Here is a 27,312-nt window from a genome sequence, read left to right on the forward strand (position 1 = left end):
GCTCAATAGATTCAGGTGCATTGCAAACGGTAGAGAGGAGACATTGCGAGCAGAGTAAAAATTTAGAGGCGGTATATGACATCAAATTGCTTTGAAGGACAACAATCATTATTGCATGGGAAAGAAAGATGGTGGAATTCCAAAGATGATGTTAGAACTGATTTTGCGGAATTTTGCGATATAGAGAAACTTCTGTACCTAGCCGTGGTGACATAGGCTGAGGTCGGCAAAACAGAGGTGACAGGGCCATTGAGGGATGTTCGTGTAACTGAATCAGCCACTTCATTCTACTGCAACCCACGATGCCTCGGTACTAAACGCAAATATAGTTGCCGTATGTACGGAGGCACTATCGAACGAAATGTTCGCACAATTCTTGAATATGAAGGTGCAGTAAGTGTGGTGCATACAGAAAGCGAGTTGGTCAGAATAATGGCTAATGGGTAATTTTGGGGAAGCTTTTGTAATGCTAATACAATCGCTAATAATTATACCTGAAATATGGGTGTGAAATCAGGAAGGTGAACAGAGTAACACCATTGAAAAGATTCCGAGAAGAACCCCACTCCTGCTTTCTCGTTGCATATAGAAGCATCAGTAGCTATTATGTTGTCAGTCTTTAGCTGTTGTAGATGGTCTTGTCATATATTAATAGTCTGCTTGCCAATAGTTCAGCGTGATATGGTACTATATCCTGGAACACAATTTTGAGGTCTGGTAAGGCATCAATCGAATGGCAAACTTGAGGTATGGACGCATTCAATTACTGTAACTGTGCTTGCACAAATTTTATCTGACGGCTGTGCAACCTCGACCACGATATCTCAAAAAACTCAGAAGGTTCAGGGCTAAATATATATTGCGTACGTTTCCTTGAAAAATCCTAAATTTAAAAAAAAATGGCTGAACCGAAAGCATGCGAAATCTGCCATCTAGGGTGGGTATATGACCTTCCTGATATAAAACAGTGTTGACAGCGAATCTAGGTAGCCCGAGGCATAAGCATACAGCTTCTCTTTTTAAAAGTCCTATTATGTTCATTTAACTTCTTTCTTCAGACTGCTGCTTCTGTTACCGACTTCTTCACTTTTTTTCTGATTGTCTATTCGGGCACCTACTGATTGGTTCTAAACTTCATTGTCGTTCTAAGCTTCATTGGCACATACGCAATCTGAGAGATTGACCAAAAATGTGTTGAGGCAACAACAATAACAACAACGTTCACCTACCCAGTTGCACATACCCGGTGCCCCAGGTTGTACGATCGGCAAGAGATCAGCAACCAACAGTGAACCGAAAGCAGCCAGCACAATCAAAGCGCGGAGAAAAGGCAAAGAAAGCTTCGCTTAAAAAAACTGTACTTTTCGTCATATACGCAGGCCATCTTGGGCGACCTACACAACACGACCAGGGCCTTCTTTTACGATATGCTGAAGCCATGGATGGGTGAAGGCATCGTCACATTGTAAGCAATTTTTGACTCACAGTGTACATGCGCTTTCTCTTCTCCATAGGGGTCTTCCTATTGCTGCGTCAAAGCGCTCGGCATTTCTTGTGCAGTATTTGCGAAACAAAGTAATATCGGCTTCACATTCCCTGCTGTATCAGAACACTAGAGGCAGTGGTGATATATGCTAGTCTTAATAAGCATATAATAACTTTTTGCCACGTGGAGATGAAATGCGTTAGTTACGAAAAATGCCGAGCGAATAAATTAGTTCGTCTATAAGAAAGCCTTTAAAAGCAGCGAAAAATGTCTCCCTTTTATAAAGGTACCGTCAAGGTACAAGTTGTTACTCTTAATGAAAGAGCGCCGACATGAAATGCTTAACCCGGACGCGGCGACTCCCAGTGCCGGTCATATTGAGAAAATTAAATGATCACGTGTTCCACAGAAGCACACTGTTGATCGCAGCCAACGCAGGCACAGGGTGCACTTTTTTTCATACGCTGAAAAATTCAGTTGCGTAGGCCGCATCTAGGATTATGCAATGAAATGTGTCGGCCGTGCGGTCAATCTTTCTTGTTCTAAATGCGAGGCGCAGAAATCGGTGAACTACACTTTCCGCCTGCTTTCTTGGGCATTCTTTTTCTTTTTTAGTTCGGACATATTTTGAATAGTCGCCTGTGACGGTGCTGTTCCGCCTTTCAGGTGGATTTTTGGAAGATGCATTCGTCTGCATTGGAAAAAGAAAAATCCCGGTAGATAATTAAAGAGCTTCACTCATTACCCTTTTAATTCTTTACTTTCGTGCAGACATATCAATTGTGAAAGTGAAGACGAGCAATTGCGAAGTCATCTCTGCTAAACCAAAATCGTAAAACTAGCAGCATATTCGAGATGTGTGTCCTGGAACTGTTGTACGAAGTACACTGGCGTCGCACTTAACATTTTCCCTAAAATGTTTCACTAATAGTTAAGGCCGATCTTAACTGGAACGCCAATACATCTAACGCTAATACATCTCTAAGCGGGAGGACGACGAAGTTACTCAGTGCTAGAACGCACCTGTGCCAGCTAGCCAGTTTTTCGTCAAATTTTCATCAGTCTCTGGAGCGCTTTCCGCGTCCTGGCTTGAGGTGATGGACGCGGAACGTTCCGCAGGCTCGTGCAGCCAGAAGTCTGCAACTGCAAGCTCTTCTGTGAGTCAAGGCACCTGGTCAACCACCAGTGAACGCCCCAGAGAGACTCTTACTCCTGTGGCCATGGATGCAGAGCCTATTGCCGGCCCGTCTGGCCATATCACTACATTGACAAGCTCCTCAAGGAAACGAGGCACCTGGTCCAGCACCAGTGAAGACACAGAGGTCTACTCAATCACAGGTGACGACTCATCCGATGACAGCTTCGTGTCGGTGAGAAGCCGAAGGGCTAAAAGGAGGCTTATCAAGGCGTCATCACCAGCGAGTACGTCAACCATGCAGGCAGGCAGTGAACGCTGGCCGCACACCATCCTCTTCATGCCAGTGGATTCTTCCGTCAACCTTCGAGTATTGAACAGGCAAGCTCTCTCTGTTTTTCTTGAGGGAAAGGCGCCAAACGAAATCAAGGAAGTCCGGCTGAACACACGAAAGAATGTTCTAGCTGTCGACACAACCCGTGGAACCACGCTGGAGACGCTACGACAGATCACAGAATTGGGGAACATAAAAGTACGACCGATCATACCTATGGATGGGGCCTGCACTGCAGGCGTGATCTACGACGTTGACTTGGCTATTTCGAACTCGGACCTGCCAATTCTAATCAAACCGGCATACGAAGGAGTGGTCATCACGCACGTATGCCGACTCGGCAACAGCCGTTGTGTGAAGATTGTGTTCAAGGGGGATTCCATCCCTTCACACGTAAAGGTCGGTCACTTCCGACATGTCGTACGGCGGTTTGTCCCAAAGCCGCTTCAATGCCACAAGTGCTTCAAGATCGGGCATGTTAAGGGCGCCTGCGCAAACTCCCTAATGTGCCCCCGGTGCGCGGAGTCACACACTGTAGATGTCTGCCGTGCAACAAACTTTAGGTGTGGCAACTGTAAAGGCACCCATGAAGCGACGTCTAAAGAATGCCCAAGACTCAAAAAAGAGTTCGAAGTTCTGAAGCAAATGGTCAGGGATAACTCAACCCATAGAGAAGCCTCAGAAAAGATCCGGCGTCGACGTCGTCATCGACGAAAACGCTCAAGACAGGGTGGAGTTCGTGCGCCGCTTGTGCCAACGCCATCATCCTCAAATAGAATGCCCGAGAGCACAAGGAGACCTCAGACGGGAAACGCTGCCCCCGTGGAAGAGTGGCCGACGCTTGCAAGCTATCAGTCCTCTAAGGAGCCTCCACGCTTGACGCTCCCATCGAAGCCCGCTTCTGTTGGTGAGGCTTCAACAGTCGACTGCCAAATGATCCCGGTGCTGCGATCTATTGTGAATGTCATCAGGGCCATGCTGACAAGCATTGACACTCCATCTGCTCGAAGTGGGCTACAAGTGCTCGACGCGCTGAGCCCCGTCCTAGCAAGCCTTGAGTGAAGCCATGACTGACAATCACCAGTCATTTCGTAAGGAGGTCAGAGAAGCGTCGATCCTTCAGTGGAACGCGAGAGGTCTAAGATCTCGCATCGCCGATTTTCGTCAATTTGTTCTCACTAACCGATTTCCAATCATTGTCATCTGTGAACCAAGATTATCCCATCCAATAAGACTATCCGGCTACGAGACAACATTCTCATCGAGCGACATCAAAAGCAGCAAGGTCGTCGTGTTTATTCGCCGTGAACTTACTTACGTCGTCCAACCGGTGCAACCTCATGACGACAATCAGTATGTGTGCATGACTGTTAAAAATAGGAATGTCACCTTTGCACTCTTGGGGGTGTATCTGTCTCCATCAAGCCGATTTGACACCAAAAGGCTAGAAGACATCTTAAAAACACAACCTGGTCCATGGATTATCACCGGGGACTTCAATGCACACCATACCATTTGGGGAAGCTCTAAGGTTAACGCGACGGGAAGACGACTAGCTTCCTTAGCTTCCAACAACGGTCTCTACCTGCTGAATGACGCGAGTCCAACATTTCTGCGGGGAATAACGTACAGCAGCTGCCTCGATTTGACTTTCGTCTCCCACCGCTTCGCCACACATGTTAAGTGGTTTTTGGACATTGAAACGCACGGAAGTGACCACATCCCCACTTACCTCAAGATCACGGGAATGTCTAAGACGTATACATCCACCACGATACGAAGAATAGATTGGACTGTCTTTAAATCCCACATTGAGGACGCTTGTCACAAAGGCCTCTCTTGTGGACTTCAACAAGCTATCAAGGAAACGGCACAGACAGCCACGCGCACACTCACATGTTCTCCAAGGTATTCAGAATTCGACCTGGAATTGGAGCGGCTTCGTGCGATTCGCCGTCGTGCCGAAAGAAGATATCGACGCACTAAGTCAATTCAGGATCTAAGAACAGCCAGGCGAATGCAAAAGAAGATACAACGCCGCATGGACAAACTAGAGGCTCAGCGGTGGTCGAAATTTTGTGCGTCGCTAGATCCCCGCAAACCGCTATCTCAAATATGGAGAACTGTGCGTGGTCTACGTTCTGTTCCGGAACAGCGTTTCCCGTTTAAGGCCCTAGCACTATTCCAGCGCCGACAAGACATTGATGTGGCGGAAGACTTCTGTGCTATGGTTGCGGGCCAGCCAACTCGTACAGGTTCGCTTACATTGAACCGTATTCCAGATTCACGAGATTCACGCATGGATCTGCTTTTCACGACGCAAGAGCTTGACGCGGCGCTCGCCCTATGTAATCGGTCGTCGTCGCCTGGCCCGGATGGCATATCTTACCGCATGCTATGTCACCTTGGTGAACGGGCACGAAGAACACTCCTTAATATCTATAACGAGTCGTGGCAGGAGGGCAACGTTCCCCAAGATTGGAAGATCAGCCGCCTGGTGCCGCTTCTTAAGCCTGGCAAGTCTCCCTTAGAGATTACTTCATACCGACCAATTGCGCTGGCAAGTTGCGTTGGGAAGGTAATGGAGCGAATGATCCTCGCCAGACTTGAGTGGTACCTTGAACACTACGAAATCTACCCGGACGCCATGGCTGGTTTTCGACGTCACCGATGTTCTATCGACAACGTTATCGATCTGGTAACCTATGTTCAACACCAAAAGACGTGTAAGAGGTTATCTGTCGCAATGTTCTTAGACATAAAGGGAGCCTACGACAACGTTCTTCATGACGCCATACTTGAAGCATTGGAATCGGTGGGCCTAGGCGGTCCATTATATCGTTGGACTCGCTGTTATTTACATAGGCGGTCTCTCTTTCTTAACACTGAAGCTGGCCCAACTTCGCAATACTATACGCACCATGGAGTTCCACAAGGCGGTGTCTTGAGTCCCACACTTTTCAACCTTGTACTCATTGGTCTCGTGGAACGACTTCCGAGCACAGTTAAAATATCAATGTATGCCGATGACATCTGCGTCTGGGCATCTGGTGTGACACGGCCGCAAGTACGCGCCAGGCTTCAAAAAGCTGCCACGTCAACATCGGCATACTTAAATGAACAAGGCCTCAAGATCTCGCCAGAAAAATGCGCATTGGTCGCGTTTAGCCGAAAGCCAATGAGATCATACGAAGTCTCTATCGACGGTCAAAGCATACCTTATGTCAGGACGCACCGATTCTTAGGCGTAATAATTGATCGTGACCTCTGCTGGAGTCCTCATGTGGCCTACCTAAAGAAGCGCCTGACAGATATCTCTAATGTGTTTAAGTTTCTTGGAGGAAATGTCTGGGGTACTTCAGTAAATGCAATGATGCAGCTGTACAGGACGCTCTTTCTTGGGTACTTGCGATACAGCTTGCCTGTGCTGACCAACACCTGCAGAAGTAATATCCGCACACTCGAAAGCGTCCAGGCCCAGGCACTTAGAGTGTGTCTTGGATTGCCGCGGTGTTCGTCAACGGCTGAAACAATTGCCATTGCACACGATTTCCCAGCCAAGACCCATATAGTCATGGAAGCGCTCAGAGCACACGTAAGACACCTTGCTCGAGCCCCTGCCCATCATCTAGCCTCACTGCCAGAGGATCGACCACGTGCTTCCTTTTGCGAAACAGTCCTGCCTTATCGTGCATACCTTCCATCAGGTTATACAGCTCCAGCGAAAGTTCCGTTTCCACCATGGTGCTTGGCTCGAGCAAATGTTCGACTAATGGTACCAGGAATACGAACAAAGGCCCAACTCTCGTCTCCAGCACTCAAGCAGCTTTCACTGCTCTTGCTGTATGAGACTTACAACGAGCATCATCATCTTTATACTGACGCTTCAACCACGGTGAATGGGTCTGCAGGATCGGTGATCTTTCCTGCAAAACCTTCCACAATTAAGATTCGACTATCTCACCAGACTACATCGACTGCCGCGGAGCTTGCTGCTATTCGTTGTGCACTTCGTGTAATTTCTGAAGAAATACCCAGGAAATGGAGCGTGTTCACTGACTCCAAGGCTGCTCTTCATTGTTTGGTTTCTGCCCTACGCCGAGGACCCCACGAACAACTAGTTATGGACATCAGACTGCTGCTTCACCACCTCATCGAGCAAGGACACGACATCACGTTGCAGTGGATTCCAAGCCACTGTGGCATAATGGGCAATGAACTTGCCGACGCAGCAGCACGATCTGCACACGAGGAGGGCTTACAAGACTCCATCCCATTCTCAAGAACAGACGCTGCAACGAAAATTCGTGTGCTTGCAAATGAAGCCATCAAAACTTTATGGAACACACCCAGCTTAAAGCATACACGTCTACACCGACTGGACCCATCCCTTCGACTTCGACCCCCGCCTGGACTCTCTCGACTCGAAACAGCCGTACTTTGCCGACTGTGGCTTGGTGTCGCCTATACAAGATCCTTCGCCTTCCGAGTCGGTATGGATGACAGCGCGGCTTGCAGGCACTGCGGCGGCGAAGAGACTATCGAACACGTGCTTTGCCACTGCCCTCGATACAGCGCGCACCGGCTGTCACTAGCGACCGCGTTGGCGCGCCTTGACGACAGGCCACTTTCAGAACAGTCAGTTTTGGAATGCCGACGTGACCTGTCGTCGCAGCAAAAGTCGGTCAAGGCTCTGTTGACTTTTCTACGTGACAGTGGCCTATTAGAAAGACTCTAATGACCCCATTTCGTCCCTTCTCATATTTTTTTTTCTCATGCTTTCATTTTTGTCACGCTCTTCTTTCCGTCTTTATTTCCCCTTTCCCTTCCCCTAGTGCAGGGTAGCAAACCGGACGTTTTAAGTCTGGTTAACCTCCCTGCCTTCCTTTCATTTGCATCTCTCTCTCTCATCTCTAAGCAGAATTTTGGTACATATATTTCAGTTCCGCTGTTCCAGCATGTGTCCTAAAGAAAGTAACTAAAAAGCTAATTAACCAATACTAATTATTAGCTAGAGGATATTCAGGTTTGTCGGTCAAGTAATGTCCACCTGCTCAGGTAGCCACGTGAAAAAGTCGAATGAAGCACATAGCGCAGTTCGACTTTTGAATCTCTTCAAACTCAAAAACAGAAATAAAATAAATATAAAACCTTTGCATATGAGTTGTGTTTCCCTATGCTGATCAAGCCACGTATGGCCCCGCGCAGTCATTTTGGCAAACTGAACGGAAGGTGTTTGGTATGTGATACCGTGAATTCAGTTGGTTCAAGAGAGAGAAAGGAGATAGGAAAGCGACAGGAGAGCGAGAGGAGTAAACCGGAAGGGATTTACCCCGTTTGGTGCTCCGAAAGCGGCTGGCCATAGAGACGTGCCCGCTGTTACGAACTTGCACCGCTGCACCACGATTACGGCTTTGTGGTCCCGTAGCGCTCGTCACCCGTTTCGTGACAGAGCGTTGGTAGCGAAGACTCCGAGCCTGGCGTCGATGAGAATAACAAAAGGGACTTTATACATTATATACAGGTTATCATACAGGACATGAACGGGTCGGCACTGGGGCCGAGTGCTCACAACAAACGCGACTGTTCTCGCACGACGACGTCCGGCGAAAACGCGTGACACATCTCACCCCAGTCGGGAGCGACACTGTCTCCCGGTGGGTCGGCGGATCCTGTTTTCGAGGCGGCCTCCTCGCCGCTTTATAATCCCCGAGAACCATTGTCACTCAAACGGCCCAATACAAAGTCAGCACACGACGGTCGTCCGAGGGGTCCAACCAGCGACCGCGCTGGCCACCCGGTTCAAAGTTCGCGCGCGTGATGACCTCCATGCAAAAGGAGGTGCGGCGCCGGGCTGTCTGGCACACGCCGACACGTCCGAACACGCTGCTCACCGAGGCTTCTCCCGCAGGACACCGCTGCCTGACGGCTCAGCATCTTGCCTTGTGAAGGGAGAATTAGGGCGCTCGCAGGATAGATTCTGCATCTTGCAGATTCGGAATCCGGGCTTGTGGTAATGGCACAACACCGCACAGCCGCATGGCGACCGCCTCTGTCTGCTGTAGTGAGGGCAACGGTATGCCTTTACTAAATGTTTAACGTGCAAAGATTATGAGCAGCAGCAGCTTTTCTGTCTGGTGTCCTCGGTACGTAACGGTGATAGAAATTCACTGAATATTTCCACTTGATGGGTGCGCCAAAGAAACAATAGTGTCTGTTTTTGCACATTCTGCGATTTGCATTTACTGATACTTGTTGTGCGCAAACAAACAGGGACAAAGAATAGGGGCAACACAAGGACGAGCGTTTCGTCAACAACTTCACGCTTCGTGGGCGTTTTGATTATCGCGGCGTTGGGATGATTATGACATCTGGGATGCGTTCGCGTTCATTCTTTCATATAATTCGGTTCGCGTGCCGTGATTGGTGTTGTTTTGCAACCACTTGTCGTGTCTAATGTTTTGTCGTGCCTTACATTTACTTCTCGTCGCTATTACACAAGATTTCAGCCTGTCGGTTTGTGCGTGCGTGAAATATTTGAACCATTTACGCAACGCGCATTGGTAGGATCGTGTGAATGCTTATTTTCTCTTAGCTTTTCTGTTCTTTTTCTTCACCGAGCGAAGCCGAAGTAATCGACAACTCCCAGCAAAGGGACACTGAATGAGGCGAACAAGTTCTGCTGAAACCCGCAGGGTTGAGGAACCATCGCAAGAGAGAAAATTGTTTCAGAATTTTTTATTCTCTCTCATATGCAACAACGGTCATTCAAATCTGATTAGCGGTTGTCTTCTGAGAGTATTTGTGCGTTTCAAATGTATTTTAATAGGAAAATTGCAGTTGGGCTCTAGCTAAAGCTTCTTCCTAAAGGAGCCCATGGTGGTCTAAATTGCTACAGAGCCATACGCAATGCGGTTTGCGTCTATGCTATAGTTGTGGCTTTGCGAAGCAATGTTTCATAGATCAATAAAAAAAAAAATTGCGGACGCGTGTATTGCGCACACGTGCAACTTCCAAAGCGCAGACTTACGGCAGTATTCTGCTTGCAAACAGATGCTGAGCTCGGCAGGAACGCACCCTCCCCCACCTCCCCGTTCCCACTTCCACCTCCCGGCCCCCTAAAGAGTGATCTCTGTGTAGCATCTAAAGATTACTGCGGAGACAATTACACATATTGTGTTGAAATATCAAATTATGCATCAAAATATGGTTAAAAATGTGGTCAATCTCCATGAAGCCTACGGTTTCAAAGACAGTAATGACCGGGTAAACATTAGCGCAGTAAGCATGAGCAAGAGCCGTTTGGGTGATTGGTGGCGCATAGGTATCAGAAGAACCAGAGTGATATCGAATAAAGAATCGGTATATAGTCTCTGACTGATGTAACCATGGATTTGTTACACATCAAGGAGTTAGAATCGAAGCATATATGTAACGATAGCCAATTGGTTTATGAACTTAAATAACTGAACTGATGGTGGCACATACTATCGCTATTTAGAAGGGGAATGTAATAATAATAATAATAATAATAATAATAATAATAATAATAATAATAGCTATTTTATTGGCACCTTGAGTTTGTACATTGAAATGTCTGGTCTATCAAAGCCAGAGAGACGCTTGTGCGAAGTAACCCAGCCACATCGGCAACGGAAAAGGTTGTAAGAGACATTGAACAGGATTCAAATCTCTCGTCGGTACCTAGTGAATAAAATAAAAACAGGAAACTATGCAATAATATTCACAGAGAAATGAGTTAACAGTCGACAAACAAATAGATAGCATTACTCGAGTCAAAGATTATTCAACATATTCCCTACGGTGCGCTTTGAGGTCACAGTGAGTATATATACTCAGTGAGTGAGCCCGTAGCTGAGCGGCGTGGTTGGAGCTCTTGAGCGCCTCCTCCCACTCTTTTTCCGTGCGGAGATGATCGTGGTTTCGTAACGAGGGACATCCCCAGATGATGTGTTCTAAAGTGCTGAAGGGACCTCCGCAATCCGAGTCCGCGTACGAACGAGTCCGCGTACCTGCTGACCCTAGCTAGGCTGGGATAAGACCCGGTTTGCAGCATGCGAAGGGCGGAAGACAGGCCTGGAGAGCTTGGCGCGGGGCGGGCGATCGACCCTCCTGCCGAGCTTATAGTGCTTTGTAATCTTATTGAACGTATGGAGAGGGTCCTTGTGGAGCCCTGCGCCCGCGAGCGGCTTTTTCCCGGCGCGGTGGGTGAGTTCGCGCGCACGGGCGTGGGTCAGCTCGTTGGCCTTGGGAACGACGGGGGAGAGCCGAGGCGCCATGTGGGCCGGGAACCAAGTCATATTAAACAGCAAAGTGACTGAACGCAGTTTTGAACAAATAAGGGGTAAGTGATGTTGCCAAGGTAAGTTACCATCGAAAGATATTCAAGGTATTTAACACAACCCACGTATTGAATGGGCGTACATTCACAAGAAACACAGTATGTCTTATATAAGTAGGGAGGCATGTTAATTACGGTAGTCTTGAGTGAAGAGCGAAAACAGACAAGTCGTGTTTTTTGGGCATTGACAACAATTCCATTGTTAGTGAACCAGAGCATCGCATTTCAGACGTCACTGAAACATTTAAGTGGACATTTTGTAAGAAAGATTTTTTGCCAGTAACACAGCGTGGTCCGCATAATGGAACACGGCACATTTAGAAATTTGCCAAATGAAAGTCATTAACGAAGATGTTCAACAACAATGGCAATAAAATTGACCCCTCAGGAACACCAGCATTCAGCAATTACTTAGAACAGAAAACGCCCTTATCATCAATAGCGACCACTTGAAATCGGTTGCTGAAGTAATGTTTGAGAACACTAAAACTTCTGACTTTTCAGAAGAGATCGTGGTTAGCTTTGGTAAAGTTATCATTAAAGTAGATCTTTGGAAGTGATACACCTCCATGTAGTTGCTTCAGCTTTTCCCGCACTTCACACCATTTTTCCTTCCAAATTACAGATGTAAAGTGCCCCAGTACCACAGCTGTACCACCGATTTTGACTTTCAAGCGATGTACGGCCGCAATGTCGTCAGATGAAAAGCCAGACAGTTCCAATTTTCCTGCCATTTGCATGATTGTTTGTGTTAAGCTTGCATTACTTTTCTCTGGCAAACCATGAATGTCAAGATTCTTTCGTCTGCTGGACTGCTCCATTTCATTTTGGTTTTCTTCGAGTTCTTGTATTGCTGCTATCTGAGTTAACAAGGTTAATTGTTTCCAGAGTTTCCAGCTCAGCACCATCAGACGTTTGAATAATAATAATAATAATAATAATAATAATAATAATAATAATAATAATAATAATAATAATAATAATAATAATAATAATAATAATAATAATAATAATAATAATAATAATAATACGGGTGCGAGCCTGATGAAAGTATTCTTGCGAGGGCTCGTGCTGCCCCGGTGGGCAAGGCTGCCGCCACCGTCGTGTAGGCAAACCCCTTGGAAAACGCATAGTCATGGCAAACATCTTAGAAAACGACACCTCTCCTAGCCGTAGTAGTTATAACGGTTATGGATTCGACAGTTACTCTGTGTACGTGAATGACCAGTGGAAAGGCACTAGTTTTTGTTATATCTCTTACTTACGACATCCTCTTCCGTGGGTCCTCCAGGAATGGCAAGCCATGGAAAGCCCGTCGGAAGGCTATGACACCCTCCTTCCACTTCCGTATTCTTGACGATTACACGCCCATCATGGACAAGAGAGCGAAGAGGCTGGTGCAAAAGCTCGCCACTATGAGTGGGGAGTACTTCGACGTCTTCCCCGTCCTTCGTGCAGCCTCCTGCGGAGTACTCTTCGGTAAGTCGCGTGTGAGAGTGCACGAGGGAAAAAAAATCTAGCATCGCTGGACTTGCGTTATATCTGAGCAAGTGAAAAATAAGTTTCAGAATAAACAAAACTTATGAGCGATTCTGGGGCCAAATTCCAAATGTTTTTCGTTCTTAAGCGCTATTTGCCGTTGGCCGACCGCCTTGGCTAATAACATGTCCAGCATCAAGGTTGGCTGTAATTTTTCTCCCACGAGCAATTTTAGCGTAAAAGATGTTTGTGAATAAGGGCCCTAGTCTCGTATTCCCAAAAAAGTTCTTACGCTAGTTAAAGTTCGATTGTCAGAACAAAGACCATCCAATACTGACAGGAAACATATTATTAGGGATGGGCCCCGCAGAACAACTAGAAAAAGTTCTTACGTATGAAGTCTTGTGTGAAATTGGTTTTTGCATGGCAAACATATCGAGAAATAGCATCATAACGCGGTCATTAAAATTTCAGGCGTTGCATAACCAAGGCATGAATGCACACCAACGATCATAAATGTACTAGGAAAGCGCGGCAACGACAGTCCGCAATTTGGAGAAAAGGACAATCGACAAGGACGTTCTGCGGGATGGCATGATTCTCCCGTTATCTAATGCATCTCTGTCAAAAAAATATTCGAAAAGACGGGTCAGAAAGACTTGGGAATATGGGGAACAAGAAATACGTAAACAAACGAGAATTAGGAGATATTTTATTCGGTACAATGGGAGATGACTTGCAAATGTCGTTTTCTCTCACTCTCTCTCTCTCTCTTTGGTGGCAACCGCTTCTTGAAGGCTAGCAGACAGAAGCCACTGGGATAAATATGCAAGCAGGAGTGATGCACAGTTAGCTAAGGTGGGGTACATCCGCAAAGCTTAATTTGTTTAAACCATAGAATCTCGGGCGGGGCTATGGCGAAATAACTCTGAAAACGAGTCCGATGACTCGTCTTTTGGCTGAAAGTGTAGACATGGCAGTTCAAGAACATGGATGAAACAATTCTCCAGTTATCCTCTGAACGCTGGCAGCACGGCGGCTTCTGTGTGAAGATGTCCATTACAAGCCACACGCCCTGCGCTTGCTCAGATAATTACGCTTAGATGTCGCAGCTTCGTCCAAACGCATTGAACAAAGTTGCCTAACATTGCACTGCCACAAGATCGCAATTGAACAAACGCTTCAATCTTGCTGACACGACACATATTATTACGCGCAGCCTCTTACATGCTTCACAATGTGCTCATTGACTTAAAGATACTTATCCTTCACGATTTCAGGCCAAAAACCGCGGAAAACTAACGCGGCCTTGCCATATTGTTTACTGCGCAGCAGCCACGGAGCGCAGTACAACTGTCTGCACCCTAAGAAACTTCTTGCCCCGTTAAAAAATAAATTATGGGGTTTTACGTGCCAAAACCACTTTCTGATTATGAGGCACGCCGTAGTGGAGGACTCCAGAAATTTGGACCACCTGGGGTTTCTTTAACGTGCACCTAAATCTAAGTACACGGGTGTTTTCACCCCCATCGACATGCGGCCGCAGTGGTGGGCATTCGATCCCGCGACCTCGTGCTCAGCAGCCTAACACCATAGCCACTGAGCAACCATGGCGGGTTTCTTGCGCGTTATTCACAAATACATAGAAACGTTTTCTTAATTGAAATGAAGAAAATGTGAATATAGGATGGCAGACGGAACTACGTGATGCCCTTTTGCGCACAACTCATGCCTGATTTGTATTAAGGTCGACGTAGCCAATCGTCGCAATTGTGCCGGGACGATCGACACGACACAAACCATCACCCTAGCGGGCTCCTCGAAATCGGCCGTTGATCGAAAATGGCGTCTGCGGCAACGGCTTCGTATCTATTTTGTTTTATTTTGTAAGATGGGACATACAGGCCTGTGGACTTGGACGTATTGTTACGCTGACATATTACATAATTTCCTAGACATATTCCATAAGCTTTTGCGAAGTGGATAATAAGTTTTTCCTTGTTCCACAAAGCTGCGTGAAAATCTGCCTCGCTCGGGTGTCAGTATTGGCGGCGAGTACTTACGGAGTCGCCATCTGTCGGAAGCACGTCGCTTGCATAGTATGACGGATAACGCGGCGCGTTCCTCATAGGTTTGGCTGTCAGTGCTCAATAAAAACACCACGCGACAGCCTTCCTAGACATTTCCCGAAGCAACATAATTTTTTTACTGACAAAATATTAATCTCGGGCAAACAGGAAGCACAGAATGGTTTACAGACGCTGTCTCTTTACCAAATACAGACAATGAACGCCCACTGTGCGCGGTCATCGCGATGGAATTCTCCAAACCGGTTTCTTGCGTGAAAGGTAGGCAGTCGCTGAGAGCAAACTACGTAAAATCAGTTCTATTAATGGCCTGTCCGTATAACCAAATGGAGCATAACAGAATGAAGCCTCAATGCAGCGATCTCATGATTTCGCAGTGTCGGAGTGCGCGTCTGCATGCATGTCCGCGCACAATGCTTCGCTTGCGCGACGAGCGCGTTTTCGCACCGTGCCGTGAGCTTTAGGCCGCAGCAGACGAGCATTTGACAGTACGCAAGCAGCCACTGTTGTGTGGTCGTTATCAGATCTGTTCAAAAATAATTTCTTCGCTATAACTAGGGACTTTGACGCTCATGGAAAATTGTGACGTTCCGTTGCGACGATGAAATCTTTCTTTTTCTTCTAAATTTTTTGACGTTTCGACATCCTTATTTATCAAATTGCATCGCACTGTATGTTGATCGGTCTTCTCAACGAGCAATTTCCCGCTGCTTCTTTTTCTTAATACAGTACATTCATAGTTCGGTGCTAACACAAGCATGAGAATATGCCATGCCTTTTCTTAATGTGCTCCTTACTGTTTCCTTTCCATTCCAGTGAACTTGCCAGTGCCTAGCATCAACAAGTTCATAGATCAAAGCTTCATGACATTAACCGGGTAGTGCACGCGGCCAAGCGTCTCTGTTTTCTTTTTTTTTTGATTAGGGGGTTTTACGTGCCAAAACCACTTTCTGATTATGAGGCACGCCGTAGTGGAGAACTCCGGAAATTTCGACCACCTGGGGTTCTTTAACGTGCGCCTAAATCTAAGCACACGCGTGTTTTCGCATTTCGCCCCCATCGAAATGCGGCCGCCGTGGCCGGGATTCGATCCCGCGACCTAGTGCTCAGGAGCCCAACACCACAGCCACTGAGCAACCCTGGCGGGTTCAAGCGCCTCTGCGCACTTTTGCTACTCACTGAACATAACAGCCCCGACGCCGCAGCAGAAACGTTCCTCGTGGAAGTGCTTGCTGCACATCCGAGTCGTAGCCGATGGCTGCTTGCCGGTTCTAAGTTTCGCGATCCGAGCGTCACGCAGATTCTTGTCCTGCGGGTAGGTGCGAAGGCTGACACCGGGCTCCGTTGCGTACATCCAGCACTGCGGCCCGACCAGTAGCCTACCATTTCGGACGCCTTTAAAGGCAGCCACTACGCATGATAGTGATTTCGAGTGTCGTCAAGTAGACACTTGACGCGGGAACACCTCCCGCAATTGGGACTTTAAACTTTCGTTTTCAGCTTGCTTCGGCGCTTGCGAAGCAGCCGACGCGGCCGCTGTGTCCGCGTGATCCCTCATACTACGTCAGACCGATGGCGCTGCCAGCATTTCCATTGGTGGAGTTGTCAGGACCCACATTGAAATTGAAGTACTCAGGACCCATATAAGGCATCTAGCCAGGACTCCTCGTCACCATTTAGCCTCTCTACCAGCGGACAGGCCACACACATCTTTCAGCCAAACGATAACTGCATATGATGAATCATTGACAGCTTGTTTCACTCCGGCTGCGAGACCTTCGATCCCTCCATGGTGCCTCGCTCAGCCAAAAATCAACCTCGCAATACCTGGTATCTCGAAAAAAGCTGATCTGTCATCACCAGCCCTTATACAGCTCACGCTGCTATATTTGTACGAGAACTACCGTGACTCTACGCATATTTACACTGATGGATCTGTCCTTCCAAGCAGCTCCGCGGCGGCAATCGTCATACCAGCGAAAGCTACAACAATCAAATTTAAGACGACCCACGCGACAACATCGACGGCAGCAGAGCTCGCAGCGCTCTTTACTGCTCTTCATCACATTGGTGATGAACCGCCACACAAATGGACAATATTCTGCGATTCGAAGGCGGCACTGCAGTCTCTACTGTCACCTTTACGACGCGGACTGCACGAACAACTAATTTTCGATATTACAGAGACATTACACCATATAAGTGATGCAGGCCACGAAATAACCTTTCAGTGGCTTCCTAGTCACTGCGGGATTATCGGCAATGAACGGGCGGATCACGCTGCCCGCTCAGCCCATACTGAGGAGCGCCACGTCCCAATTCCTCTTTCTAGAACTGACGCGGCACGGAAGCTCCGCCTACTTGCTCGGAAGTGCACCGCGTCGCAATGGAATGAGCCACATTTAAGAAATCCGCGACTGTACTCACTTGATCCAACATTAAGTCTTCGAGCGCCATCGCAGCTTCGCCGTAGAGACGCCACGCTTTTATATCGACTTTGGTTGGGCGTTGCCTTTACTAAAGCTTATGCCTTCCGCATAGGGCTGACCGACACCCCAACCTGTGACCACTGCGGCCATGAAGAATCAATTGGCCATATTTTGTGCACCTGCCCGCAGTACAGTCCACAGAGGGCATGCCTTAGCCACGAACTTGACCAACTGGACGACCAACCGCTGTCCGAAAAAAGAATCCTGCAACATCGAAAGGACCTACCGTCACAGAAAAAGGCCGTGCAAGCGCTTTTGCGCTTCGTGCGATCTACCGGCCTGTGTGAACGACTTTAACTGGAACGCCTTTTGTGTGTGTGTCTCCATGTGTGCGCGTTCGGTTTTTTTTTCCTTTTTTTTGCCTTTTCCTCTCTGTCATCTTTCTAACCCCTATCCCCCATCACCAGTGTAGGGTAGCAAACCAGAGACTCATATCTGGTTAACCTCCCTGCCTTTCCTCTTCATTCTCTCTCTCTCTCTCCATTGGTGGAGCTCGCCCCCAATTCTGGCGCAGGTGCTACCGTGAGAAGCCGGTTCGCTGTCTAAATGAGCACTTTAACGAAGAATATTTATGCAGTTATTTTTAACTGAGCACACAAATCATGTGCGCCCTCAAAAGTGTAAAGAGCGAGAGGCAGCTCTCGAAAGTAGCAGTTACAACCCTTACAGCGTCCCTGGCCGCCGTTGTCACTTTCCGCATTTCTTAACTGACGTTGGCAGGATTGGGGGGCTCAATCCCATCGCTCGTGATCCGTTGTCAAGATTGGAGTCCGGCATGAATTCGAAGGTAGCTGGCCCATGCCGTCGTCCAACTAATCCACGCTGAGGACGTCGATGAAGGGAAGAACTGCTTCTCATCGAGAACGAGGAATATGGGTTTATTTACAGTATTTAAATCAGTCTAACATGTCTGCTTGAGAAAAAGAGTGTCAGTCAAACATGACTGCACGAGAGAAGTGTCAGTCCAACAAGACTGCTCAAGAGAAGTGTGTCCAGCATTCGCACCACAGCAGTTTTTAAACACTCGGTCCTCCCGCGATACAAGGTGACGCGAACGTTCGTTTACTCATTGTGAACTTGCCGCCGCCCCGCCGAACAGTTTACGCACACATAGGCACACACATTCCGATGTCCGGCGCCGACGTCAGAGGAGCGCCGTTCCGCAGAACAGTTTACGCACACATAGGCACACACATTCCGATGTCTGGCGCCGACGTCAGAGGGGCGCCGTTCCGCAGAACAGTTTACGCACACATAGGCACACACATTCCGATGTCTGGCGCCGACGTCAGAGGGGCGCCGTTCCGCAGCACAGTTTACGCACACATAGGCACACACATTCCGATGTCCGGCGCCGACGTGAGAGGGGCGCCGTTCCGCAGCACAGTTTGCGCACACATAGGCACACACATTCCGATGTCTGGCGCCGACGTCAGAAGGGCGCCGTTCCGCAGAACAGTTTGCGCACACATAGGCACACACATTCCGATGTCCGGCGCCGACGTCAGAGGGGCGCCGTTCCGCAGAACAGTTTGCGCACACATAGGCACACACATTCCGATGTCTGGCGCCGACGTCAGAGGGGCGCCGTTCCGCAGCACAGTTTACGCACACATAGGCACACACATTCCGATGTCCGGCGCCGACGGCAGGGGCGCCGTTCCGGGAAGCTCGGAGCCATGGTGGGTAGCTCGTTGTCCTGCATCCCGGAAGGCGTGTGGGAAGCAACAAAAACGGCTTTCCCGCGGCAGCTCGTTCACGCGTAGCAGATCAGGTCCGCGCTGGAGAGATCGGACACAATAGTTCGCCCGCCGAACTCGTTCCGTCACAACGGCGATGGGGCTGGGGGATGGCGGCGGTGTCAGCACAAAGCCCGCTTCATCGAGCGCATCCTAGCTGAAGCGACGGAGAGTGGGGGATGCGCGTCTTGTTCCCCGGTCGTAACTTCTTGCATCAATCTTCTTGCAATCTTGCATTGCAGCTCACCATTCTTAACAACGTAGATATCGTAAAGCAAGGTCAATGTACAATACAATGTTCTAGCACTTAACGGAGTACTTCTCGATAGTAGCAACACTGCTGCTCTAGAGACACGCCAGCTCACGTGGTGGCGTGAAAGCGCACCTTGACTATCAACGTAGAAATCTAAGTGCCAGCGTAGTCAGACATTTTTACTGCTGACATGGTCAAAACGTTCGCGTACAACCACGTTCGGCGTGGCGCAGTGAGTGGTGACGTTCTAAAACTGGTACAGCGCAACAAACAAAGCGAGAAACAAGCCGAGCCGGCCAGATAAAGGAACAGAGCGCTGACTTCCAATTCTTTATCCTTTATCTTGTTCCTTTATCTGGCCGGCTCGGCTTCTTTCTTCCTTTGTATGTTGTGCTGTACCAGTTTTAGAATGCAATACCAACTCGCCCAATCCTCAACCCGAGTGGTAAAGTACTGGATTCAGAAGCGTTAGGTTGTAAGTTCAAATCCCACGTGAGAACTTTTTCTACACTAACATATTTGCACAGTCCTAAAGAGCTGTTTGTGAATATTTAATTAGATATTGATCGAGAACCACAGGACGTCAGAGAACAGACGTCCCACATCAGAACTTCACACTGCAGGGCACCACAAAGTACGACAGACTGAAATTATCTTTATTTATAGTTTAGTTTATCTTTTAGTTTTATCTGCCATATAAACTTGTAAACATTCGCTTACTAACTAAACCAACAAGCATACATTGTCATGCGCGCACAAGCACATATGAACACATCTTACTCGATGACCGCGGAAGCTCGCTGTCAACACGCCGGAGTCAGGAAGCGCAGCAGCAGCAGCGAGATTTGACCTTCGGGCTGCCTTTCACTTCAATGCGAACTGAGCGTTCAAAACACAGCGCACGCGAAGCTATTAGCAATCGGCGCATCGGCTCACTGTCCCCATCACGATAACGTGGCCTGTTTGGGTGAAGGCAACCGGTCAATAAACCCACACTTGCTACCTGAAACTGTCCCCATCGCAGATCACTGTCAAGGCCCGCCCCGCGTCATATGCAGCAGCTGGCAGAGAAGATCGCCTCCCTCCCCTCCGCACAGTGCTCCCTCGGGCACGCGAGAATAATCCGCTATCCTCGGTTCACCCTCGCATATACAGCATACGGCAACGCGGTGACAATATTATCGCCGTTAGACTTTATGCGGAACATCGCGCCGACGACGACGGCATAAATGCGCCTGGACTGTCATTTCATTTCATTTCATTTATTTACCCTAAAGACCCCACTAGGGGGTATTCCATAAGGGGTGGGTGTACATAAAAAATAAAACACTCAAATTTGTGACAACAGGTACTCAGTCACATTGGCAGAAAAAGATGATGGACAGGTGAGAACGACGATATTGCAATGAAGGCTGTTCCAGTCTTTGGCTGCACGAGGAAAAAAAGATGCTGAAAAATTAACAGTTCTCATACGTGTACGGGAAACTTGCAGTTAGTGACCAGTGCGAGGAGATATGTATGCGGGCGGTGTTATGTTAGGGACACTGTTAAGTGATGAATGGTAAAGCTTATAGAATAGACAAAGTGTTGCTATGCGTCGGCGGAGGGATAAAGCTTGCAGCCCAGATTTCGCTTTGAGGGCGGTAACACTGACTTCGTGAGAATAAGATGAGTGATCATAATTAATCTGGCGGCACAATATTGTACCGCTTCAAGGTCATCTACAACGCATGCTTGATGTGGGCACCATATGGGTGACGCTGTCCATATAATGGCTATCATAATAAAGAAAGTACCACCTATCAGCGAGGGCAGGCTTACTGTGGACATACAACACAGCTAGGGGCAGGAAACAGGTCAAATCACTGGCCAGCTTTCGAGATCGTCATAGAATAATACTGCATTTCCAGCAACTACGGCACCACGCATTATCTTCGCGAGCGCTAGAAGCCTGCTATAGTCTATTGAAACCCTGGACAAACAAAACTTGCCGGACATTAAGCACCAGCTGAAACTGCGACAGTCTTCCCAACCCAACGACCATTAAAATTGCGTTCCGCAGCCAGCGCATGACCTCAATCAATCATGTATTAAAACTACGCTTCACGCTTTTGGGTGGTCTATCAGAGCACGTCGGCAACAAGAAAGCAACTCTTACCCTTAAGCGACACTCGTGGCCTCCCAGCCAGTCGTCTGCGAGAGCGCTTTCCATCACTGTACCCGGACCAACTCGAGTGGCGCAGATTGGTGTCGTATCTTTTTTTTTCTTCGCGTTTGTCGAGCTATGAAATGATAATTTCTCTTCCTTTTTGCATTATTAACCTCGCTTTCATATGTTAACGTATTCCATTGTCGAGTTATTTATATGTGAAGAACCTGTTCCAGTGCGCTATAATTGTACCTTAAGCATGAATGTCTCCTTACCCTCTCTGTGTTCAAGAAATTTCAAATCATCTATGTAACAACTTTACTGCATATTCTAGTTTTGTTCTGCCAACTGTCCATTGCTGTCATTTGGGGGCGGCGGCCATCTTGTCAAGCTACTCGCTGTAGCAGCTCTTTGTGACTGTTCCTTTCTTTCGCAGAAAAAAAAATAAAGCATTGAATTAAATAATTTCTAAGAGTGGCTACCCCTTATCACAGCAATAGCTGCTCACGTCGGATGCTGCGACGGCCTTTTACAGATTTCTGAATCATCCTGCGCTATACTTTTAGCGCAAATACAGAAGTTCGCACTGCTATGATGGGCCCCCTTGTATGCGCACGCCAGGCGTGCTCCTATAGGGTGACGTCCAAACACCGTGAACTCGGGTGACAGAAGGCTCCCACGTCACCTAATAGTTTCACGACCGGAACTGTTGCGGCACACCATTCCGTGGGGCCATCTACGTTCCTGAGGATACCGAGTAAATAGGCAAGGTATTTATCAATACCTGCACATAGCCCGCTTTCCCGTTCGCGTCGATAGCGGCAGTAAATGTATCTCCAGTTTCGCGTCCTATAGGAGCACGCCTGGTATGCGCTACACAGCGGCCCATCACGACTCGTACCTCTGCTACCATTACTAACACATCTCTTGTCGACTAAAGCACTTGTTTTTACAGCAGCGGGCACTCTAAGCTTGATGATCTTACGAACATCTCTACCTTAATTTTTTTCATAAAATTTTTCTTCCACCGAAATCCCGACCTTAGGGTGCTTGCGCTGAGGGCCCCTTAGATGACATATATTTAAGCAACTGTGCGTAGGTCCGAAAGTGCGATGTTCAGCCACAACACTTGTATTAAAAGGCCCTTCAGCAGGCCCCAATACTAATTTTGGTTATACGCTGGAAGTTGTTACGTGTCCTCTACGGAGCGTTCTGCCACAAAAATTTTTCAAGTTGGCTCATTAATAGCCGAGATACAAATATTTCAGTGCGATGAACCCATGATTTCAGCAGGCGGGCTGCACTGCATAGCGACACTCCCTGTTCACTCGCACCCTCTAGCCTTCGCAAGCGAAATTCCTTCCCTGCGTTCTCCCATGCCGGACCTCGAGGATCGCGTGACACATACGTCACGGCCGCGCCGTCACTTTTTTTTATCCTCGCTTTTTTTTCTTTTTTTTTGGCGCATCGCACTTTTGTCGGCGGTGTCGCGCGCGAGCTGTTGTCTCGTTCGCGCAGCGCACGATTTTGCGCGCTGTGCACCAGGAAACATGACTCGCGGTATAATTCAGTGCTGCACGAATACTGAGGCAGAACATGTGGATTGCAGAGCGTGATCATGCGCTGAAACACGGTAGAAAATGGCATAGTTTCGGTACCTGCGCACGTGACTGCACGACCGTGGGAACAAGCAGACGAAGCGGAAGTACATCTGTCTTTGGTTCGTCGAGGCGAAGTAAAAAAAAAAAGAAAAGAAAAAAAGGAAAGACGCAGACATTCCGTTTGTGTGCTTTATTGATTCTCTAAGCTTCAATTCATCAATTTAAGCAACAGATTGTACAGATAACAGATCTTGTCTTGAATAATTCTCGAAGTCACGTGTCACCACGAGCGACGTCACACTGCGGACACGATTACGTAAGTGCAGGAGCCCTACTACGTCACCGTCCGGCTTGGAGCGCGGCGGCCGCGAGTGAAGAGGGAAACGGCGCTCGGATTGAAATTTCATATCTTTCCGCGGTGCGTAGCGATGTAATACTTTGCAGACACGATTGTTATCGTGCAATGTACGCTATGCGCTTGTCAGCTCAAAGTGGCCAGACCTGGTGAGGGGCCCTTTAAGTGTCGTTTTGCTAGTGTTGTCAGACAGCCAGGGCCAAGTGAAGGCGCCAAATGTTCATTTAGATTGCCGCTCTTAATATAAAAAGCCTGTATTTAAAAAGTGCTCTTACGCCAGAAATGTTCTTAAGAACAAATTACAGCCAATCCTGACGATAGCCATGTCAATGCGATTACATTCTTAGCCTACATCAGCCACCTTGTGTCAGTCTAATTATCTTTACGCCGCTTTGTCAAAATAAAAGGACCTTCCTATATTATTCATCGAAATGGCATTCGCACAAGCGTACTGCGCCTGTATTGACGTCACATGAGCTTGAGTGGCATGGCGCCAGGCGACGCTGGCATGCCTTTCGGCACGCACACTCGCAGGGGTCCGTTACTTTTGCTCATGACTGTAAATTCGTCACTTTTTTGTCACCAGTCACCAGCAAAACAAATGAAATGTGGGAACGCATGGATTCATCGAATACTGCCATATTCATTAGGACACACTTCGCCTGCATGGACATAGTCTAATTAGTGCATTTATTAAAATAAAAAAAAAGAATGAGGATTTCCTGCAGGCGGCGCATTGTTGCACGAAATCGATAGTGTTAACGGAGAGCCATGAAGGGGACTCCATTCTTTAACGCTTGACTTTGAGTATATGAGTGAAGTTTATCTTTTCAATCACTCACGAAAGTCGCATTGAAGCATCTAGAGTTCACTGCGCAATAAGAACAACAGTAAAACGGCTACGTAAAATTGCGTGTAGCATTAGCGAAGTTTTTCCTAACGGGGGCGAAGAATTGTATTTCGATCTTTCTTCTTTTTCGCAGAAACCATGATGGGCGTCGACTATGACGAAGATGACAGTAAGATAGCAGGATATCTGAAAATTCATGACGCGTAAGTTGTGTTAGTTCGGCTTTATGAATGAAAAAAAAAAGGATCTTGACTGAAACATCGGGATACTTTTGCGTCTGCAGACTTTGCGAAAGCTTCGCAAAACGTTTGACGAACTTCCATCACTGGTTTGACTGCATTTATGCATTCACCAAAGACCGCAAAGAGATGTTGAAGCATGTGGAAGAGGCAAGAGATTTTGTCAGTGACGTAAGTATTCTATTCATCCCGTTCGACTCCTGTAGCTCTAAGGAGCAGCTTTTCTGGCAATTTTCTATTTACTTTATTAAAGCGGATAATCAGGGATCCACGGCTAATGAACGGAAATGTGTCTGTTGTTTATGCCTTACTTTGCGCCCACGAGTGCGGAGCGTTGGAAGTTATAATGGAACCAGATACATCTTTTCTTTTGCCTGCTTCTATCGCGGTCACACAAAAATAATAACAAAATGCTAATTTTTTATTTTGTTTTAGTACCATTGCGCTGCTAGTTCATCTGCGATTTTCGTGATATCCAAAGATAAAGCTCCCAATATCTGTGTTAGAAGATGCCCTGGGAGTTTCACGGAATTTTTCAGCGACTATTAAAATGTGGATGTTTTGGTACAATAACAACGCGTATAACCTGACTGATGCACCGATAAGCTGACGCCACCTCACGCAGGACAGTAGCGAGCCACTATTTCACTTTACCCAAACAGCATGCAGACCGCACTTGTTCGTCGCTTTATCGTGCAAACATGTAGATCCAAGTACTGCGAATTGGAGCATCACTAGCGAAGGACACGATAAACGCTGGCAGATGGGTAGTGCTTTACAAAACGGGCTGGCAGCTTCAGAGGAATACATAAGAACATTTACTTCACACATTTCTATACTTGTACTGGCAGACATGATTGACGAGAAAACAATCTGCCAATATTTTACATTTCATGTCGGGCGGCTTTGAACTCGCAGGTTTTCCAGAAGAGAATCACCGAGTACCGAAAAGGCTTCAGGGATCCTGTCTCGAGAAACTCTCTCCTGGAACTTCTTTTCCGAATGTGCGTCGACGAAGGCACACTCAGTGAAACTGAGGTTCGAGACGAAATTCTCAGTGCTCAGGAAGGGGTAAGCCATGAAACTGACAGCTTGAATACTTTAGGATATTGTCAGTTACATTTGAACTGCAAGCAGCTGCGAAAGTAGTGGCCAACGGCGGCGGCCATGCGTTTCAGCCTGGGCAGCAGCACATCATCGAGGTCAGAGCCGCCGCCGAGGAGGAGCGAAGAGAGCAAGGCTCGTGCCTTGCGCGGGAGATGGCGCCAGGAGCTTCCCGGGTACGGAGCTGGTTACGGCGAGGCGCGACGGCGAGGCTCGACGGCGACGCGAAACGCAGGAACGGGCGCCAAGGAGCTGCGCTCTAAAACGCTGCTGTAGCGCGCTCTCCGTGGGCCTTCCTTCACCTCGCATGCGTTTTCACGTTTTGCGCCACAACTTTGAGACGCGGAAATATAAACTGGGAAAAATGTAGCGAGTTGGGAAACTGCTGAATTTGTTCTGTTCAAATGCTATGCAGAATTTGATCTCGAGATTAAGCAAGTATGCGAGTAATGACAAATATTGGCAATTATTTTTTTTAAAATTCACTTTATCAATGACAATAGAAAAATTCACCAGTGTACGCAAGACGACTGCTAGCACAACACCGTGGGTCCCATTGTCGTATCGCGTAGCTATTTTCTACTTTTTTTAAAAACAGCTTGGGCCGCATTAGCTAGGTCACACAGTCAATTAAAAAAGGAACTTTCTGGATTTGTTGCACCATCGCCACAAAGCCGAAGAGACGAGAGGTGCATCCGTGGGCGGTGTACCGACGCTACAGGGCAAACTGTGATCTGATCAAGAGGCCTCGGAAAAGGTTTCGCGACCATATTCATTGAGTGCGCTGCTCAGGAGTGCAGTAAGCGCGTTGAAGAATTATCAAATCGCGAATCAAAGGCTATGCTACTATACGCTGGCTTGTCTGTGTTGACTGTAAGACTAGTTTGTTATTAATGTACCTTGCAGTATCTGTCTGCACTAGTACTTGCCTTTCTGTACGCTGCCTATGGTCACCTGAATGAGGCGCGAACAATTCAGATCTATGGATAGATAAGCACGCAATCTGTGTGAATCCTGCGAATGTGGATGTCCCTTAAATTATCATCACCGTTTGGGAACTGTGCCACCATGTCGTTTTTATAGCGTTAGCATTCTTGGGGTACTTCACGAACTTTCCAGCGGCTCGGTTTTTAGATATCTAACCGTTTTCCCGCCTGCCTGGGTGACTGGGTAGTCCATGGTCGAATGGGTAGCGCATCGAGCTACTGTGCTTAGGGAGTAGGGTTCGAAACCAACCGTCCGAGGGACCAACCTGGGCCACTGAGTATGTGGCAATGTGCACATATGTGCCGCTCTTCAACGAATATCTTTCATGCCGACATGCGCCACTGTAAATGCGAGAGTAGGCAGGTGCCACTGCTCAATGAAACTGTTTGACGCCGACTTAGAGCGCTCGGTATGCGCCACTCGGTCTGAGCTTGTCTTCAGTGAACCTCTTTAGTCCCAACTTTGGTCACTGGATATGTGCCAGTAGGTGTGTGCCGCTCTTCAATGAACGTCTTTGACACGAACTAGGTAGGTGCCGCTGGGAATGCACCGTTCTACAATTATGAAAAAGATCCCTGAACTTTATAAGGTGCTGAGCCGAATCAAGCTCGCGTCTTAAGGGTTCCCCAAGGAAAGCAACCTGATGCTTTGGCAGGCTGGGAC

The 27,312-nt window shown here is 47.7% G+C and overlaps 1 protein-coding gene across 1 annotated transcript in view; it reads left to right on the forward strand.

Annotated features, from left to right (window-relative positions):
- The window catches only part of LOC135899324 (cytochrome P450 4V2-like), a 69,938-nt gene that overhangs the window by 16,695 nt on the left and 25,931 nt on the right, over positions 1-27,312 (forward strand). Inside the window, exons 3-7 of the mRNA XM_065428558.1 lie at positions 1,380-1,465; positions 12,609-12,796; positions 24,453-24,522; positions 24,603-24,729; positions 25,477-25,629. Of these exons, the coding sequence (XP_065284630.1) occupies positions 1,380-1,465; positions 12,609-12,796; positions 24,453-24,522; positions 24,603-24,729; positions 25,477-25,629 (624 nt within the window). The remainder of the gene's footprint in view (positions 1-1,379; positions 1,466-12,608; positions 12,797-24,452; positions 24,523-24,602; positions 24,730-25,476; positions 25,630-27,312) is intronic.

Source organism: Dermacentor albipictus, chromosome 1, assembly GCF_038994185.2.
Source record: "Dermacentor albipictus isolate Rhodes 1998 colony chromosome 1, USDA_Dalb.pri_finalv2, whole genome shotgun sequence".
Lineage (NCBI taxonomy): Eukaryota > Metazoa > Arthropoda > Arachnida > Ixodida > Ixodidae > Dermacentor > Dermacentor albipictus.